Source organism: Rhinatrema bivittatum, chromosome 8 (assembly GCF_901001135.1).
Source record: "Rhinatrema bivittatum chromosome 8, aRhiBiv1.1, whole genome shotgun sequence".
In the NCBI taxonomy this organism is placed as follows: Eukaryota; Metazoa; Chordata; class Amphibia; order Gymnophiona; family Rhinatrematidae; genus Rhinatrema; species Rhinatrema bivittatum.
The window spans coordinates 162,828,146-162,841,404 of record NC_042622.1 but is presented as its reverse complement, the minus strand read 5'-3'; the positions used below and the strand labels follow the sequence as shown (position 1 = coordinate 162,841,404).

The 13,259-nt window shown below is 48.3% G+C and overlaps 1 protein-coding gene across 3 annotated transcripts in view; it reads right to left on the bottom strand.

Annotated features, from left to right (window-relative positions):
* The window catches only part of DPH1 (diphthamide biosynthesis 1), a 191,269-nt gene that overhangs the window by 66,262 nt on the left and 111,748 nt on the right, over positions 1 to 13,259 (bottom strand). For all 3 annotated transcript variants that reach the window (XR_003858153.1, XR_003858152.1, XM_029612021.1), the window contains exon 7: positions 3,247 to 3,315. Coding sequence is in view for 1 of the 3 variants with exons in the window: in XM_029612021.1 (XP_029467881.1) it covers positions 3,247 to 3,315 (69 nt within the window). In the remaining 2 variants the exon portion in view is untranslated. The remainder of the gene's footprint in view (positions 1 to 3,246; positions 3,316 to 13,259) is intronic.

Sequence of the window (13,259 nt, the reverse complement as noted above, 5' to 3'; positions counted from 1 at the left end):
ACCAACTGCAAGCTTCCCTCACACACACACACACTGCCCCACCACAGCCCAGGTGGCATCAAGTGCAAACTTCCCTCACACACACACACTGCACCACCATAGCCCAGGTAGCACCAACTGCAAACTTCCCTCACACACACACACATTGCCCCACCACAGCACAGGCGGTACCAAATGCAAGCTTCCCTCACACACACACACTGCCCCACCACAGCACAGGCAGCATCAACTGCAAGCTTCCCTCACACACACACACACACACACACACACACACACACACACAGCCCCACCATAGCCCAGGCAGCATCAAGTGCAAACGTCCCTCACACACACACACTGCCCCTCCACAGCACAGGCAGGATCAACTGCAAACTTCCCTCACACACACACACACTGCCCCACCACAGCACAGGTGGCACCAAGTGCAAACATCCCTCACACACACACACAGCCCCATCACAGCCCAGGTGGCATCAAATGCAAACTTCCCTCACACACACACACACACACACACACACAGCCCCACCATAGCCCAGGCAGCATCAAGTGCAAACTTCCCTCACACACACACACACTGCCCCACCACAGCACAGGTGGCACCAAGTGCAAACATCCCTCACACACACACACACAGCCCCATCACAGCCCAGGTGGCATCAAATGCAAACTTCCTTCACACACACACACTGCCCCACCACAGCCCAAGCGGCATCAAGTGCAAACTTCCCTCACACACACACACTGCCCTACCACAGCACAGGCAGCACCGAGTGCAAACTTCCCTCACACACACACACACTTCCCCACCAAAGCACAGGTAGCACCGAGAGCAAACTTTCCTCACACACACTGCCCCACCACTGCCCAGGCAGCACCAAGTGCAAACTTCCCTCACACACACATACTGCCCCACCACAGCCCAGGCAGCACCACGTGCAAACTTCCCTCACACACACACACTGCCCCATCACAGCCCAGGCGGTATCAAGTGCAAACTTCCCTCACACACACACAGACACACACTTCCCCACCACAGCACAGGCAACACCATGTGCAAACTTCCCTCTCTCTCACACACACACACACACAAACACACACACACTGCTCCATCAAAGCCCAGGCGGCATCAAGAGCAAACTTCCCTCACACACACACACACACTGCCCCATCACAGCCCAGGCGGCATCAAGTGCAAACTTCACACACACACACTGCCCCATCACAGCCCAGGCGGCATCAAGTGCAAACTTCACACACACACACACACACACACTTCCCCACCACAGCACAGGCAGCACCAAGTGCAAACTTCCCTCTCTCTCTCTCTCACACACACACACACACTGCCCCATCACAGCCCAGGCGGCATCAAGTGCAAACTTCCCTCACACACACACACACACACACACACACTGCCCTACCACAGCCCAAGCAGCATCAAGTGCAAACTTCCCTCACACACACACACAGCCCCACCACAGCCCAGGCATCACCGAGTGCAAACGTCCCTCACACACACACACTTCCCCACCACAGCACAGGCGGCACAAAGTGCAAACTTCCCTCACACACACTTCCCCACCACAGCACAGACAGAAACAGTGCAAGCTTCCCTGACACACTGTTTCTTCCCTATTTGGGGCAAATTTCTCCAGGAGGGACAAGCTGATAATTCAATTCTATTGTTATTGATTTGGTTCATGGCCTCTCGTGACGCTGCTACAGGTGATAGTGAATGGGAATTCTGATGGGAGTTTTTGCCTTCTATGTTCCAACTATGTTGCGTTTGGTGGTCCGCAGGCTGCCACATGGACCACCACTCTTACCTCCAGCCTAGCCAGAGCTGTGGCAGGACACCGATGCTGACCTTCCTCATACCAACTGCCCTTCTCTGACACGGTGAGACGCCCCTGACTCCTGTGTAGCAAGATCCCCTGGGCAGGGAAGCTCCGTGACCGCTGAAGATGACGGCACAGCCTCTGGCCTATAAAAGGCCCTTGCCTCTTTGCAGCCCTCGCCTTGGCAACAGGTCAGTCTGCTTTCTTAGTAGTGTGAGTTGCCTTAAAGTTTCTGTCCTGGTCTTCAGCTACTGTGGTCTTCATCCTTGTCTTCAGCTCATTGGCTCCTGTCTTCGTTCTTCAGACCTTGTGGTCAGTTCTTCAGTTCTGTGTCTCATCTGCCCGCCTGTCTTGCTCCTCGCCCCCTTGCTCTGCCTATCTGTCCCGCCTTTCTCTTGGATGGATACCCGGTATTTGACCTCTGTCTGACTCCTGGACCTTCTCGTTTGCTGCCTAACTCTGACTACTGCCTGAATCTTTCACCTCTCTGATCACTGTCTGCCACTGATCCCGGCCTTTCTCAGGATTCACCTGATCTCAGTCGGCTCCGACCTTGTTATATCGAAGAACCCACTCCATCTGCAGATTTCCCCTCCTAAGACCTGATGGCCATGGCACCTGAAGGCTCAACCTGAGGGGAATGGAGTCTGGTAAAGGCGAAGCTCCAGTTGGGCCTCTGCCTCAGCTGAATCTGCCTGCCGACAGTGGGGACCTACAGGGCTCCTCCCTGCAGGTTGTGTCAACCCCATCTCGGCCTAAGGGTCCACGCCAGCAACAATAAAGAAGAAAGTTGCTCTACACCTACATCACCGTTAAGCAAATTGAGCTCTGTCCCTCTCTCTCCCTGTACTCTCTAGCTCTGCCCATCTCTATTTTCCAATCCACTGTCTACTACCACATATGGAAACTAAGCTATTTATTTATTTTATTTATTTAACATTTTTTATATACCGAACAATTGTGTTAACCTCACGTCAGTTTACAATAGGAAAGAGGACAAACCATTATTCTTTGTCCAGTAAAACATGTTAAGTTAATTATAATAAAAATAACATAAAATAAAATAGAGATAAAAACAAAATAAAAATATAAATGATGTTAACAACATTAGGAAAATTAAGAAAAGTTGCCCTTTAAGGTTACTAAATAAGACAAAATTTAAAATTGAATCAATTGTAAGCTACATGGACCTCTACTCCTCTCCAGCTCTGACCCTCTTTCTCTCTGTGAATTGTCAAATCCCCTCTCCACTACCACACAATACACCCAAGCTCAGCCTGTACTCTCTCCTACCACACATCTCAATTATGCACATCCTACACACTTCATAGTATTTCACTGTCCTTGTCTAGAATATTTATCAAAAACTCCTTGAACATATTTGCTCATGAGAAAATGTTTACAATACCTGTACGCTTGGATCGAAGGATTTGCAATCATAATTGATTCCAAGTGAAAGCGTCCGTCCCCCAGATACCTGTAGAGAAAAAAGATAGGTCACATGTTTAACAGAAGAGTAGTGACTTCTGTCTCATGCTCTGCCCTCGTCATGCTGGGACTCTTTCCTTGCAGTTCTATCTATAACTAGCTGTACCCTGCCACGCGTTGCTGTGGCTGAGCCTGGTTAAGTTGAAAAAACAGAACAGAGCAGTAAAGGTTACAGTTTGTGTGTTTGTTTTTTTTTTTACCCCAAATGAACAGCACCAGCAAAGAAAAGTTTAAATATGAAGCACACCTTCCTGGCCCCCCCCCCCCCAACCCGGCGAAATAGAGCAACCCACGCTACAGTCCCCCTCTCGGGAGATGTGGAGAATGAGTGCCCCCCCCTGTGAAAAACGCGCGGCGGAAAATAAGAACGGTCCCCCACCGTGCTCCTCCCCGGCTACCTGTGTAAACTGCCAGCCGGTGGCGAGGGTGTGTGCTAGGGTTTGTTCCGCCGGCTGCCATGTAGCAAAACTTCACCGGTGAAAGTGGTGCGTCAGGATTCCTGACCTAGTAAGGGCAAATGTCCGCTGAGGATATGGCGCCGACGGGCTCTTGCCCTTACTATGTCACATGGTGTACCGACATCGTTGTTGTCTCCGTATAGCATAGTAAGGGCAAGGTCCGCCGGCGCCATTTTGGTTGCTGGCATCCGACGGCCCTACTGAATGCGATGTGTCCCGGACCGTTCCTGTGGTGCCGGCGGAGAAGCACGGACTTGTTTCAGGTGTAGTGTGTGATGGGAGTGCAGTGCGTGGATGGGTGGAAGAGGGTACTTTAATTTAAAATTGGAGGGTGTGTGAAATGCGTGGCTTCCCAATGTAGCAGCCAGGAATTCGTGTTTTGGTGTGTTTTGGGAGGGTGGGTGAAGTAAGTGACATTGGCAGGCGTGTGGGTGGGGGTGTGTGGTGTGATGAGTGTGGATTTCTGCGTGTTATGAGGGAGTGTGAATGAAAGACAATAGCCCTGTGTGGGGGTGGGGTGGGGTGCGTGAGTGTGTGTGAAAGGTGTAAGAGGTTGCGCTTGCGCTGACGGCCACCAGATGTCACTGTTTTGTGTAAGCAATTTTTGAACTTGTATTACCTGTCACAGGTGTGACCTATATGTAATGTAAGTGTATAAGATCCTTCCCGTATGGGAAGTGAATGTTGTGTGCAAATTTGAACGCATTCGGTTAAGCGGTTGGCGAGATTAGCGACGACGTACAAACTATTTAACATTTTTATTTATATAGATGACTAGATGATAGTATACTCCCCTTTGTTATGGAGCTGTGAGTTGGTCATAGAACCAACACTTCGTCTGTTGTTAGGGGGCTGTGGGTTGGTTATAGTTCCCACAGTCTCTCTGCTGTTAGGGGGCTGTGGGTTGGTTATAGTTCCCACAGTCTCTCTGCTGTTAGGGGGCTGTGGGTTGGTTATAGTACTGACATTCCCTCTGCTGTTAGGGAGCTGTGGGTTGGTTATAGTACTGACACTCCCTCTGCTGTTAGGGCGCTGTGGGTTGGTTATAGTACTGACACTCCCTCTGCTGTTAGGGAGCTGTGGGTTGGTTATAGTACTGACACTCCCTCTGCTGTTAGGGCACTGTGGGTTGGTTATAGTACTGACTCTCCCTCTGCTGTTAGGGCGCTGTGGGTTGGTTATAGTACTGACTCTCCCTCTGCTGTTAGGGAGCTGTGGGTTGGTTATAGTACTGACACTCCCTCTGCTGTTAGGGCACTGTGGGTTGGTTATAGTACTGACTCTCCCTCTGCTGTTAGGGCGCTGTAGGTTGGTTATAGTACTGACACTCCCTCTGCTGTTAGGGAGCTGTGGGTTGGTTATAGTACTGACACTCCCTCTGCTGTTAGGGCACTGTGGGTTGGTTATAGTACTGACACTCCCTCTGCTGTTAGGGCACTGTGGGTTGGTTATAGTACTGACACTCCCTCTGCTGTTAGGGAGCTGTGGGTTGGTTAAAGTACTGACTCTCCCTCTGCTGTTAGGGCGCTGTGGGTTGGTTATAGTACTGACTCTCCCTCTGCTGTTAGGGCACTGTGGGTTGGTTATAGTACTGACTCTCCCTCTGCTGTTAGGGCGCTGTGGGTTGGTTATAGTACTGACTCTCCCTCTGCTGTTAGGGAGCTGTGGGTTGGTTATAGTACTGACACTCCCTCTGCTGTTAGGGCACTGTGGGTTGGTTATAGTACTGACTCTCCCTCTGCTGTTAGGGCGCTGTGGGTTGGTTATAGTACTGACACTCCCTCTGCTGTTAGGGAGCTGTGGGTTGGTTATAGTACTGACACTCCCTCTGCTGTTAGGGCACTGTGGGTTGGTTATAGTACTGACTCTCCCTCTGCTGTTAGGGAGCTGTGGGTTGGTTATAGTACTGACTCTCCCTCTGCTGTTAGGGCGCTGTGGGTTGGTTATAGTACTGACACTCCCTCTGCTGTTAGGGAGCTGTGGGTTGGTTATAGTACTGACTCTCCCTCTGCTGTTAGGGAGCTGTGGGTTGGTTATAGTACTGACTCTCCCTCTGCTGTTAGGGAGCTGTGGGTTGGTTATAGTACTGACACTCCCTCTGCTGTTAGGGCACTGTGGGTTGGTTATAGTACTGACACTCCCTCTGCTGTTAGGGAGCTGTAGGTTGGTTATAGTACTGACACTCCCTCTGCTGTTAGGGAGCTGTGGGTTGGTTATAGTACTGACTCTCCCTCTGCTGTTAGGGAGCTGTGGGTTGGTTATAGTACTGACTCTCCCTCTGCTGTTAGGGAGCTGTGGGTTGGTTATAGTACTGACACTCCCTCTGCTGTTAGGGCACTGTGGGTTGGTTATAGTACTGACACTCCCTCTGCTGTTAGGGAGCTGTGGGTTGGTTATAGTACTGACACTCCCTCTGCTGTTAGGGCACTGTGGGTTGGTTATAGTACTGACTCTCCCTCTGCTGTTAGGGAGCTGTGGGTTGGTTATAGTACTGACACTCCCTCTGCTGTTAGGGCACTGTGGGTTGGTTATAGTACTGACACTCCCTCTGCTGTTAGGGAGCTGTGGGTTGGTTATAGTACTGACACTCCCTCTGCTGTTAGGGCGCTGTGGGTTTGTTATAGTACTGACACTCCCTCTGCTGTTAGGGCGCTGTGGGTTGGTTATAGTACTGACACTCCCTCTGCTGTTAGGGCACTGTGGGTTGGTTATAGTACTGACACTCCCTCTGCTGTTAGGGCACTGTGGGTTGGTTATAGTACTGACTCTCCCTCTGCTGTTAGGGCGCTGTGGGTTGGTTATAGTACTGACACTCCCTCTGCTGTTAGGGCACTGTGGGTTGGTTATAGTACTGACACTCCCTCTGCTGTTAGGGCACTGTGGGTTGGTTATAGTACTGACTCTCCCTCTGCTGTTAGGGAGCTGTGGGTTGGTTATAGTACTGACACTCCCTCTGCTGTTAGGGCGCTGTGGGTTGGTTATAGTACTGCAACTCCCTCTGCTGTTAGGGCGCTGTGGGTTGGTTATAGTACTGACACTCCCTCTGCTGTTAGGGCGCTGTGGGTTGGTTATAGTACTGACACTCCCTCTGCTGTAAGGGAGCTGTGGGCTGGTTATGGTTCCCACAGTCTCTCTGCTGTTAGGGCGCTGTGGGTTGGTCATAGTACTGACACTCCCTCTGCTGTAAGGGAGCTGTGGGCTGGTTATGGTTCCCACAGTCTCTCTGCTGTTAGGGCGCTGTGGGTTGGTCATAGTACTGACACTCCCTCTGTTGTTAGGGCGCTGTGGGTTGGTCATAGTACTGACACTCCCTCTGCTGTAAGGGAGCTGTGGGCTGGTTATGGTTCCCACAGTCTCTCTGCTGTTAGGGCGCTGTGGGTTGGTCATAGTACTGACACTCCCTCTGTTGTTAGGGCGCTGTGGGTTGGTCATAGTACTGACACTCCCTCTGCTGTTAGGGAGCTGTGGGTTGGTCATAGTACTGACACTCCCTCTGCTGTAAGGGAGCTGTGGGCTGGTTATGGTTCCCACAGTCTCTCTGCTGTTAGGGCGCTGTGGGTTGGTCATAGTACTGACACTCCCTCTGTTGTTAGGGCGCTGTGGGTTGGTCATAGTACTGACACTCCCTCTGTTGTTAGGGCGCTGTGGGTTGGTCATAGTACTGACACTCCCTCTGCTGTAAGGGAGCTGTGGGCTGGTTATAGTACTGACACTCCCTCTGTTGTTAGGGCGCTGTGGGTTGGTCATAGTACTGACACTCCCTCTGCTGTAAGGGAGCTGTGGGCTGGTTATGGTTCCCACAGTCTCTCTGCTGTTAGGGCGCTGTGGGTTGGTTATAGCTTCCACACTTCTTCTGCTGCAAGTGCAATATGAGTTGGTTAAAGTTAATTCTATATTTATTTCTAATCAAATTTCAAGTAAGCAATTACAGTTCAAAGCTTTTCACATCTCTTAGAGGAGAAAGAACTCAGAAAATGAATTCTGACACTAAACTTGACTAGAAGTTGCCCTTAATTGAGAATGTGACATTTTAAAAGATGAAAGCTAATTTGTCTTGAAAAGTCAGCCCCAAAGATTGAGCCAAATGAAAAACAACAAGTAAAAATACAATTTCTGGAATCAACATGGAAGATGAGACTTTCAGTTGAAGAGAAAAGACATGAGCTGTAATGAGTTTGCAGGACTCAGCTTGAACCAAGGCTCTAGGAAGTTAACGGCTGTCAGGGTGTGGTGGGGGCAGCAGAGAATGGCTGAAGTGATCACCCCAACACTTAACTAATCAGGCCGATTCAGTATGGTGTGCTCAGGCCGAGCGCACCGTTAGCCCCCGTTTGGATGCGCATTTTCCACGCGCTATTATTACCCCTTATACAGTATTATTACCCCTTGTACAGTAAGGGGTAATAGTGTGTGGAAAACGTGCGGCCAACCCCCCCCCCCCCCCGAAACTAATAGCTAATAGGCTCAATCACGTGCATTTGCACGTGATGAGCGCTATTACATTCACTCCGCATCCGATGCGGGTTAAATAGGAGCTAATTCCCCTATTGTATTTGGGGTGGATTAGCGCCTATTTAACCTGCATCGGAGTGTGGGTTATACAATGCGCACTGTATTGCATCGGCCCCTATGGGAGTCAATGTAATAAGCCGCACTAAGCCTACTATGGGTTTTTACTCATGTTTTAGGGTGGGTTTTTTGGCGCTAACTTTACCCAGGTAGGTAATAAGGCTTTTAGCCTTGAAAAAACCTGCTAATTGCAGGGTGATAGCCTTATTAGCTATTATTTTGCAATGCAAGGTGTGTTAGTAGGGAGGCTGCCTGCTACACCTCCCTTTACAGCGGGAAATGTAACGCCTCATCAGAGGCAGGAGGCCATAAGCCCACGTGGGCTGGTCCTGATTGGCCAAACCTCATTAACTGGGCCAGAAGAGAAGAGAACCCCCATCCTCTCAGGCCCTCTGCTACCCTCCCTCTCACACTGAAGGAAGTTAGCTGGGCCAGAGTGCAATACCGCCTCTCCTGACTTCCTGAAGTGCTCTCTCATATTTAAAAAAAAAACATCCGCTGGGCTGGAGAAGTAACCCCTCTCAGAACCCCCACCACTCTCCCGAACCCCCTGCCACTCTTCAATAAAACGATAGCTGGGCCAGAGTGGAACCTTCCCCTTAACCCTTCAAATGCTCTCCCGCACCCGGGCAGCCCCAGCCAGACAAGGCCCCTTACCTCTCCTCCAGCAGGGAGTTCCATCAACTGGCAGCCCATTGGTCTCTCCAGGGACAGCTGCCAGTGAAAGGACCAATCCCCTTCTAGGATGGGCGAAGGAGGAGGGGTTTCTACTCCAGCCCGGCTTGTGCTTTTTTACATGTGAGAGAACAGTTCGGGATGCTTAGGAGAGGAGGGAGGGAGGGAGAAAAAAAGGCTGTTTAAAGGTGCTTCTTTTTTTTTTTTTTTTACTCCTGGTCTATTTGTATGTCATTCGATTCCTGCAACTGGCAGGGACTGCATTTTATTTATTTTTTTTATAAGGATGCATTAAATTAAACCTGCGTTCAAATCTAAGTCTGATTTTAGCATGGGTTTTATCACATCGGCCCCTGTATTTATGGAGCCCTAGATTGGAGTCACACAAAGAAACCCTGAGATCCCAGCCTGAACCTCTTCTGATTTCAGCACAATCCAGAAGTGAGTCTTTAGCAGCATGAAGCGATGTGGCTGCCCTGTTAGTCCACTTCCATGCACAGAAATAAAGGTTAACAAAGAAAAACAATATATTTATATATTTTTATTTGTTAACCTTTATGTCTGGCGCAGCAGTCAAAACTGTTTACTTCAAATCTCAACCATGGTGAGTGGCACGAGAATGCTTTCACTAGGGTCTTGCTATTATCACCATTCCTAGCAATGCCTTCCTCTTGTGCCCAATTTACCATTTGAATTGATTTAGTGTCATAGTCTTAACTCTTTCTCCTGACAGGAGAGTCACAACTTCACTTCAGAGTAAAAATTCCCTTCCTTTGAAGTGATGAAATCGATCACCCCTTACTCCTACAGGATCCCTCTTCTTCTGCTTTCAGCTGCTTTTGTACTCAGGGTAAGGTCTCCAAATGGGTTAATTTTGTGCATATCCTGACAGGAATGAAGCTGGCTCATAAGCCTCTGTGTTGGTGCGCTGTGCCAGAGCGCTTCCTTCTGGAGCTCACAAGGTAGTTAAATCACAAGCGGGATTGTGATAAACTGCAGGAGGACCTTGCGAGACTGGAAGATTGGGCATCCAAATGGCAGATGAAATTTAATGTGGACAAGTGCAAGGTGTTGAATATAGGGAGAAATAACCCATGCTGTAGTTACATGATGTTGGGTTCCATATTAGGAGCTACCACCCAGGAAAAAGATCTAGGCATCATAGTGGATAATACTTTGAAATCGTCGGCTCAGTGTGCTGCAGCAGTCAAAAAAGCAAACAGAATGATAGGAATTATTAGGAAGGGAATGGTTAATAAAACGGAAAATGTCATAATGCCTCTGTATCACTCCATGGTGAGATCACACCTCAAGTACCTCATACAATTCTGTCGCTGCATCTCAAAAAAATATAGTTGCGATGGAGAAGGTACAGAGAAGGGCGACCAGAATGATAATGGGGATGGAACAGCTCCCCTATGAGGAAAGACTAAAGAGGTTAGGGCTGTTCAGCTTGGAGAAGAGATGGCTGAAGGGGTTTTTTAAAATCATGAGAGGTCTAGAACGGGTAGATGTGAATCAGTTATTTACTCTTTTGGATAATAGAAGGACTAGGGGGCACTCCATGAAGTTAGCAAGTAACACATTTAAAATAAATCGGAGAAATTCTTTTTCACTCAACGCACAATTAAGTTCTGAAATTCATTACCAGAGGATGTGGTTAGTGCAGTTAGTGTAGCTGGGTTTAAAAAAGGTTTGGATAAGTTCATAGAGGAGACGTCCATTAACTTCTATTAATCAAGTTTCTTAGAGAACAGCCACTGCTATTACTGAAGTGGCTAACATGCACCATCAATAAATTCTCTGCTTTGAAGCTGTGTATATATAGTGGACTCAATATTTATACTGTACATTTGTATATAATTATCCTCCTCTATCTCTTTTATTTCTTACAATCCCAGTTCATTAGCCCTTGTTAATTGTAACTGCTTCTCTTCTTCACGTTTATTTATGTTTTTGGTTATATTTTGCACCCCTGTTTGCTGTAAACCGACATGATGAGAACGAGTTCTTGAATGCCGGTATAAAAAAACCTTAAATAAATAAATAAAAAAAATTACTGGCATCAGGAGCATGGGATCTACTTAGTGTTTGGGTACTTGCCAGGTACTTGTAGCCTGGATTGGCCATTGTAGGAAACAGGATGCTTGGCTTGATGGACCCTTGGTCAGACCAAGTATGGCAATTTCTTAGGTTCTTATGTAGAGGCAGCATATCAAAGAGCTCCTGGAAATGCTTTTCAATCAGGCGGGAACTGCGCCTTACAATTGGGGCTCTCTCTCTATTTTTCTCCCACATTTTCTTAGTCTCTGATTTGCATCATGGGGTAATGTCTCCAAATTTTTCGTTAATGTCCTTCTTAATACTTGCATTGCTATCTGCGTGGTCCTTGAAGGCTCCTTTGATATATCTGCATGCTGGAATTAGATCTCCTCTGCATCCTCTTTACCAGGGATGGCCAACTCCAGTCTTGGAGAGTCACAAGTGGTCGAGTTTTCAGGATATCCACAATGAATATGCATGAGGTAGATTTGCATGCACTGTCTCCATTATATGCAAATCTATTTCATGCATATTCATTGTGAGTATCCTGAATACCTGGCCGGTTTGTGGCTCTTGAGGGCTGGAGTTGGCCACCCCTGCTCTTTACCCTGGTTGAGATGACCCATTTATTAGTTCAGTGCTCCTCCTTCATACTTTGTGTAAATCTGGGATATCCTTTGAGGACGTTTGCTGTGCTCTGGCACATGCTGGGCGCAGGAGGAGGATGATATCTTCATATCTAGCTTCTCCCCTCACATCATTCATACCAGTGTGCACCCAGCTTTGGCTGCAGCCTGGCTTTGGTGGTTACAACAATGGGGCTACTCCTTGCGACCTAGGGCAAATCACTTCACCCTCCATTGCCTCAGGTACAAACTTAGAGCCTCATTTACAAAGCCATTTTAGGACATTTACAGCGCAGTAAATGGCCTAAGAAAGAGATAATGCACTGTATTTAAAATACCACCTGTTATTCTGCCCCTGGCACGGCAAGTATGCTAATTAGATGATTAACATGCAAATGCTTGCTAAACAGCTCATTAGTACCCTAAAACATGCAAATCAAATAACACGGCTTGACTCAAAAATTGCAAGTCATGTTTTTGATTCAAAGCTACAACTCGAATTGTAGCTAACTTCCCTGGGAGACCTTAGACACCAACGCACATCCCAGTGCCCCAGGATCGTCTCTTGAAGGGGCCGATCGGCCTTGACTATCACCCTCCCCCACCCCCGACTGTAAGACTCTGGGGGTCTTTGTAGACTCCCTGCCCCCTAGTTGCCTACTGAGCCATGCCCATGAACCCCCCTAGGTATTCTGTCTTGGATCCTCAAGTATTGTGTGTTTACAACTGTGCATATATACTTATACCTACACATCTATACACATATACACACAAACACATCTATCTTTCCTTTCAGCTATGCCCTTCTCCTGCAGGCACACCCAGGCGCGGCCAGTCCAGATTTCAGGAGAGCAAACACTGGGTCTTCAATATATACAAATCTCTCTCGCGCATATTCATTGTGACTAGGTACTCCTGGAAGAGAGGCTCAGGAAACTTTTATTTCCTGTCACTTATTATTTTACCTCAATACAATTTATATGTAAATAGAGTTAAAAACCTCCAGGCACAGGCTCCACCCCCCAACACTTCAATCCCTGATCCAGAGGCCGGCCCCCTCACCTTCCTGAAATGGCATCGGCTGCCTGCTAGCTTACAATGCCCCATCACATGATAAAACTATTTGGAAAATTGATGCCGCCAGGTCCACTTGACCTCCAGGGCTACTTTATAAGTCTGGGGGAGAACAGTTTTGTTTTTTTTTATCAAAGGGGAAGGACTGGAGCAGGGCCTGCATCTGGGGGTTTAAAGAAAAGAGATTGTTTTTTGTTTCAACTTTGGCCACCTCCAGGGGTGGCGAGGTGGTGGGACACGTGGTCTACGGTGACCCTGGGGTCTCTGATGCTTTTTGCAGGGGGGGGGGGTGGTTTTCCCATTTAAGGCATAGTAACCCCAGAGTTTCAGAGCCACCATCATGCAGAAATTGGGGAGGGGATACTAAAGTTGTGGTATTTTCCCTGGCTCTATTTTACACTGGGGAAAATACCAGAGAGTTCATAAAGCTATAGGACAGAGTACCACTGCTTAGCAAACCCAAATGCCATGGCTTTGTAAACGAGATT